Source organism: Pantherophis guttatus, chromosome 15 (genome assembly GCF_059756535.1).
Source record: "Pantherophis guttatus breed Tessera chromosome 15, ASM5975653v1, whole genome shotgun sequence".
Lineage (NCBI taxonomy): Eukaryota > Metazoa > Chordata > Lepidosauria > Squamata > Colubridae > Pantherophis > Pantherophis guttatus.
This window is the reverse complement of record NC_142077.1, coordinates 12,728,883-12,736,256: the sequence shown is the minus strand read 5'-3', so window position 1 is coordinate 12,736,256 and position 7,374 is coordinate 12,728,883. Positions and strand designations below refer to the sequence as shown.

At 39.5% G+C, this 7,374-nt stretch overlaps 1 protein-coding gene across 1 annotated transcript; it reads right to left on the bottom strand.

The window, feature by feature from the left end:
* Positions 1–209: 209 nt before the first annotated feature.
* Positions 210–7,107, bottom strand: LOC148111920 (vomeronasal type-2 receptor 26-like). The gene is made up of 3 exons (XM_087879168.1): positions 4,621–7,107; positions 3,909–4,166; positions 210–1,239 (listed from the first exon to the last, which is right to left on the bottom strand). The coding sequence occupies exons 2-3, from the start codon at positions 4,146–4,148 to the stop codon at positions 265–267; spliced, it is 1,215 nt and encodes a 404-aa protein (XP_087735294.1). The 5' UTR covers positions 4,149–4,166; positions 4,621–7,107; the 3' UTR covers positions 210–264.
* Positions 7,108–7,374: the final 267 nt, after the last annotated feature.

Sequence of the window (7,374 nt, the reverse complement as noted above, 5' to 3'; positions counted from 1 at the left end):
GATGGAATTCCGGCGGAAGTATATAAAAAATTTCAGACAACAATAACAACATGGCATTTATATTAGAGGACCCTTTGGAAACAGGAGAAAAACTCCTACTAGAAATAGAGAAATTTGGAATAGTAGCAGGCCTGAAAATAAATAAAAACAAAACAAAGATAATTACCAAGAATATCTATAGATATTATTACAGATGTCGGTATCGGAAAGCTGTAAAAATGTAACAAGGATGTTAAAGATATAAATGTTGAATAAAAAATTAATTTAAAAAAACAAAACAAAAAACAAAAACAAAAACAAAATGCCATGGTATCTACTCTTTGGAGCCATTATTCCCTGAGTAATTGAATTGGCCAGATCTGTTGAGGTAGTTCCCCTCCTTCTCCTCTGGATTCCTCCTCCAAAGGATCTCAGATTAATGGATGCATATCGGGACCCCCATACCTGCCACGGCTGCAGCCTTGGAGACCCCAAAATCTTTTCTCCCTCCTTCCTTCTCCTCCTTGATCTGGAGGAATAAGCGGCATTCAAAGCCTGGGCCAGAGTCTTCATCAGATTGTGACATTGATAGTCATTTCGGATCCTTCCTCTGTTCCTTTTCTTCTGGGTGTCCATTGGGGCTTTCTGGGTGCATCTTCTGCGGCCTTTGACAGAAAAGACGTTCTTTGAAAGAGAACAGCGGAAATAATAATCTTGAAACTGATATTCCACAAAGAAATGGGGTTCAAAGGCAGAATCCTTTGGCCTTTTTTTCCCCAGATAACCAAAGTTCAAAATACTATGGATGTATTTGAGAAGTCTACGATTCTTCATTTCATATCCTGCAAAATTTGTGAGGAACCAGACTTTCCCTTCAATGGGTCCTAGCAGACGCATAAATGTTTCATGGAAAGGAAGAATTCTATCCCAAATGGAATCATATTCCATGAAGTGAACAAAGACGTTGACTTGTCTCCACTTAGAGAGGGACTCCCTCAGGGATGCTGTATATCCAGTTGTTGAGAACAGTTGTGATATAACAACACAAATTCCACTCCTGACAAGCACAGGAGGAAAAATCCTCATGAAATTCTCTCCCTCCTCTGTGTCTGAAGCAAAGAGGCCAATCAAGGTCCATCTGAAATGGAGGAGCAGGTGGACAATTGCTGGGTACTGGAATCCTTCTTTGGGAAGAATCTGGTGGAAAAAGGGGAATTTCCGTTTATCACTCAGAGCCTCTGAAACAATGTCATGACTGATCTGAAAAAACAAAGAAGAATGCTGTGTTATACTTGGGATCAGATCACGTCCAAAATATTAGATTTTAATAAATCCAACCTGATTCTCATGAATGTATTAGAATAGTTTGTTAATCAGACATTGTTTAAAATACTAAGACAGAACATTAGCAAGATTGTATCATAATAATGGAAAATAATAAGCAAATTAAAAAACAACGTAAATCATAGATTACATTAACAGAGGGATACAATCAAGATCAAGAGAGGTACTAATACCACCCTATAAAGCCCTAGTAAGACCACACCTAGAATCCTACATCCAGTTTTGGTCACCACACTATAAAAAAGATGTTGAGACTCTAGAAAAAGTGCAGAGAAGAGCAACCAAGAGGATTAGGGGACTGGAGGCTAAAACATACAATGAACGGTTGCAGGAACTGGGCATGGCTGGTCTAGTGAAGAGAAGGACCAGGGGAGACATGATAGCAGTCTTCCAATATTTGAGGGGCTGCCACAGAGAGGAGGGGGTCAAGCTATTTTCCAAAGCACCCAAAGGGCAGACAAAGGGCGGACAAGGAATAATGGATGGAAACTGAACAAGGAGAGATTCAACCTGGAAATAAAGAGATAAAGTTGCCTTCAGAAGTTGTGGGAGCTTCATAACTGGAAGCTTTCAAGAAGAGATTGGACCGTCATCTGCCAGAAATGGTGTAGGGTCTGCTTGGACTAGATGACCTACAAGGTCCCTTCCAACTCTGTTAATCTGTATCTATCTATACTATTCCAGACAAGTGGCTGTCCAGTCTCTTCTTAAAAGCCTCCAGTGATGGACCACCCACAATTTCTGAAGGGGAGACGTTCCATTCCTCACCATTGGGAAATATCTCCTTAGTTCTAGGTTGTTTCTCTCCTTGATTAGTTTCCATCCATTGTTTCCTGTCTTGCCTTTAGTATTTTGGAAAATAGGAGGACCGTCTCTTCTTTGTGGCAGCCCCCCCAATATTGGTACATTGCTATGATGTCACCCCTCGTCCTTTTCACTAGACTAGACATACTGAATTCCTGCAACTGTTCCTCATATATTTTAGTCTCCAGGCCCTTAATCATCTTTTCTGCACACTTTCCAGAGTCTCTACATCTTGTTTATAATATGGAGACTAAAACTGGATGTGGTCTTGACAAGGCATTATAAGGCAGTACCAATAATTCATGTGATCTTGATTTTATCCCTCTGTTAATGCAACCTAGGACTGAATTAGCTTTTTTAGCTGCTGCTTGCTCATATTTAAGTGATTGTCCACTAGGACTACAAGATCCCTCTCACAGTTATACTTATTGAGCCAGGTTTCACATCATCTGTACGTGGACATTTGGTTTTTCTAGCCTAAGTATAAAACCTTACTTTTCTCTACAATGAATTACAGTTTGTTAGATAGGCCCAGGGTTCAAATCTACTTAGATCAATCTGGATCTTCAGCCTATCTTCTGGGGTGTTGGCTATTCCTGCCACTTTAGTGTTGTCTTCAAATTTGATGATTTCCCCATTTCTCCCCTCATCCAAATCATTCATGAAGATGTTGAAGAGAACTGGGCCTAAAATGGAACCTTGGGGTCCCCCACTGCTTGTTTCCCTCCATGCAGACGTAGTTCCATTGAGGACCACAGGCTGACTCCATCTGGAGGTGATGCTGTCTCTCCCACATATTTTCAGCTTCCCTAGAAATAGGTTGTGGTTTACTTTGTCAAAGCCTTTCTAAAATCCAAGTACTGTATACTACGTGCACTGCATTTCATTGGTCCACTGATTTAGTCATTTTTGTCAAAGAATGAAATAACTTTTATTTATGATCTGTTTTTTGGCCTTGCATTAGTCCTAGTAAGTCATTCAAATCTATACTGAAGAACAAGGGTTCAAATATGCATCTTTCCCTTCCCCCTTGATAAGCATAGATCCTTCTTCTCATGGCTCCATTGAGCTCAAAACTCCCTCTCAAACAAGGGCTTGGATCAGGGCCAACAGGCTGAGCTCCATTTTGAGGGCAAAACATTTTCTCCATCATAATTTTCTGTTTATTGAGTCAAATGCTGCACTAACATCTAGAAAGCAGCAAACCTTGTTTTACCTCACTGATATAGATGAGATATTTCAAGACAAATTGGTTGCCAATATTAGATTATTAATTTATGCATTATTTCTTATAATATCTATATAGCATTTCATTCTACCTAAAACATTCTGCTTCTTCTGCAAGGAATGCATTTTTCTCAAATTTAACTAAGAGGATCATGGAATAAATTTTAGCCACAATATCTGCTAGTCTATTTGGTTTATAGTCCTTTTTATTCCACATTTTAGATGGATAAAATGCTACTATTGCCAACTTCAATCCAACTGGATAGGGCAGGCATTATTTATCTGTGACAATGAAGATGCCAATAGAGGCCCCAACAACCAGGGATATTTTTTGATCAGTTAAATAGTTGGTAGAATGTCTTCTCCAGGGAATGTATTGCTTACATTTCAGGCCTTTTCTGATTAATCTCAGATAATGGGGTAAAATATTGACATATTTGCTAATGTGGAGAAAAGCAGCTCTTATATTCCACGGAGAAGACATGATTGAATCTATTGCTCACCCACCACCACCCACCCCTCACTTTACCAGATACAGAAAAACACACACAAACCTGTGGGATTTTGTAGGTGCCTCCTAATGTTGACATCTGGATGGAGTTCTCCCTTTTAGTTGCATCAATCAGAGCCAGAAGATTCTCCTTCCTTCCACAGCTGTAGTTGGGGACATTGGCTTCTCCAGTGGAGAGCATGTCCAGCAAGGCATCTGAAGTGCGTAAAGTGCTCAGATAGTTGCTATGGATGTTGTAGCCCAGTGTGAGATTGTGAAGGAGTTGGGAATTCTTGTTGACCATTTGAATGGCAAAAATGTACTGTGAGCCATATAAAACACTATAAGAATTCCCATGGTAAAAAATTGTTATTATAATCAACAGCAACAACAAATACTTTTGTTATATATAATAAATATAGTCCTTCACAAGCCTACTGACCTTAAGTCAACATTGATTCAAAACCAATGATCAGTTACACAAATATGGAAATGGGCTGAGATACGGCAACTACAACTGTTTCAATGATTTCTTTAAATAAAATTCATTATCCAAGTGATAAATTAAGGATCAAACAGGGATAATCTGCAACCCTTTCAGTTTTTTTTCAGACCCCTTGTGACAAAATCAGACAAAAGAAAGAAGCCATGGAAATAAAAATCATTCAGGAAATTAGACATATTCCCCAATATAGGAATAAATGAAAAATAAAAAGAGAAAAGAAGGAGAGTGTTTGAATGGAGGGAGTGCAACTCCATCACCCTGAATGACTTACATATCATGGAAAACAAACTGAAGAGAAGGAGCCACGTTGAAAAGCAACTTTGCATGCAATCTTTCCGTTCCAGTGGTGACTATACTGATTAGATGGTCTCCTGGTCTGTAGTAGCTCCATGATTTTCCATCCTGGTTCTCTGAACTCAGCGGGCATTTCATTCTCAGCTTCCCAGAGACTGAATGGGACAAAAGCAGCATCAGAGGCAGAATCAGGAGGTCCATAATTCATGGCATGTACCAATGAATCCCTTTCCTGTTTCTGAAGAAGAATTAGAAGAATCAAAGGACTCTCACAAGGTTGAATATGAACCAGTTGCTTTTTCTCAACACAGAGAAACACTCAGCTTCATCTGGAAAGGAGAGAGACATAGATTCAAGAGCACAGACTCTGCCTGTCCCAAACCTCCATATTTCTCTGCCCAAAGTCTCCCCTGGAGGATTCAGCCAAAGAGCAGAGCTGAGACTTTTAACATAATTCTCCCTCCCAGGAGGGATCCCTGGATAATTCAACTAGTTGTTGGACTTGGAGATTGTTGGGAAATTCTCTGGCGGGAAATGAAAGGGAAATAATCCTCATGTGATTCATAATAACTCCAAGCCCCCATCACAGCCAACGCAGCAAGGGGTTGACTAGAAGACCTCCAAGGTCCCTTCCAGCTCTATTCTGATTCAAAATAGACTCATAAAACCTTCCCTCTGCAGAGAGCTTTGAATATCTCACCCCAAACTATGGCATATCAAGGACATTTTAGATTCCTTGAAACCCATTAAATGGATTAGATGGAATTACATTCCTGGGGGAAAAAATCCAGAGGCTTCAGGTTTTCTATTCCACTTTTACTCTGAGGTTTCCCATTGTGCTCAGGTCCAGTCTTAGTAAAACCCTGCAACATTTGGGGAGGAAGGTGCAGCCCAGCAGCCCTGCCCTGGAGGCCCAGAGGGAGAAGACCTTCCCCAGATGACCTGCACTGGGCAACCGAAGGGCCCCAAAGCCCCTGGCCCCCTTATTGCCTGCTTCAAAATTCAGGCCAATCCTCCCTCCTCCCCCAATTCTATTCACAGGCAGTCCTTGACTTACGACCACTGGAATTTCTGCCCTCAGTCGTGGCAGTCATGGAGTCGAAGCAGAGCCAATTTATGACCGTTTTCATGGAGGTCGTTATGCAAATCATGCGCTCATTCAGATCCGGTTCAGGCAGGAACAGGGAATCCTTACGAACAAAACTTACAAACATTTTAAAAACCATATAATAAGAAATTCACTAATTGAGACGGCTGGAAATTAAACGTAAGCACTATATGACGTAAGTCCCAGGCTGGATATCTACATTAGAGGCAACAATGCACCCCAATACAATACACCTCAACGCACCAGCTACTCAAAAAATAATAAGATACAAAGAAATTCTGGATATTAATGGGAGACTCAAATCTCGCCAAGAGCTCAGGGACCAGGGCATAGAAATAGACTGGTGGCCGTATTTACTAATACAAACTAGATATAAAAAAGACAGTGAAGAAGGAGGAGTTGAAATAAAATCTAACCAATTAGATAAATTATTAGAAACTAAAGAGGGAAAATTAATTTCAAAGATCTATAAATACCTACTAGAGTTCGACCTGGCAGAAAACATAGTCAAAGGCCAAATGATAGCTTGGGCTAGGAACATTGGAAGAAATACACAATTAGAAGAGTGGGAAATGATATGGGAAAATAATTGTAGAATAACAAAGGCAACAACGTACAAAGAGAACCACTACAAGATGTGGTATAGGTGGTAGTTAGCCCCTGCTAGATTGGCAAAAATGTACCCAAATTGTAATCCGATGTGTTGGAAATGCAGACAGTCACCAGGAACCTTTTATCATCTTTGGTGGCTTTGCCCAAAAATTAAAAAATTTTGGATGAAAATTAGAATATGGATAACAGAAACAACAGAAGAAGAGATTGACCTAAAACCTGAATTTTTTTTATTAGGCATACTTAAAAAAAGTAGTAGAAAAGTAATAAAATACATCACATTACATATAATTACGGCGGCTAGATTAACCCTAGCCCAAACTTGGAAATTAGAACAGTTGCCAACAGAACAACAAATAATCCAAAAAATATTTATATGTGCAGAAATGGATATATTAACTTTAAAATTAAACAACAAGGAAGACTCACAGTATTACAAAATATGGGACAGATGGTATGAATGGATCAATCGATGGAAAAAAAACTAAAGTCAAACACAGTAAGAAATCAAGGGTAACAAATCGTCATTAAGAAATCAAGGTTAATGTATATATATATTTACATGTTCAAATATAGATAGATAATCCTGTTTGTTAGTTTTAGTATATATGTAATTTAGAATTGTACTTTCTTTTTTAGAGTTAAGAACGTTTTGTACAATCTTTTATCTTTTTATATTGAATAAAGTTTGTTTTTAAAATTGAAAAAAAAGAAAGAAAGAAAGAAACTTCCTCCTGCTTCACCTGGACCAAAATCTCCCTCCGGCTTCTCTGGGGAACCAGGCAGCCATTCCCAGGGGGGCAGGTTTGAGGGGGGATTCAACCTGGGGGCCTCACTGCCTCTCAAAGAATTAATGATATTCTGGGGAGTCCCACAACCTGATTTCTCCTTTTAGAAAGACATAGTACAGGAAGTCCTTGACTTTCAACCACAGTTGGGACAGAGAAACTCGTCATAAAGTGAGACCTCCCCTGACTATGGCTTGCAACCTTCCCCATTGGCTTCCCCGTT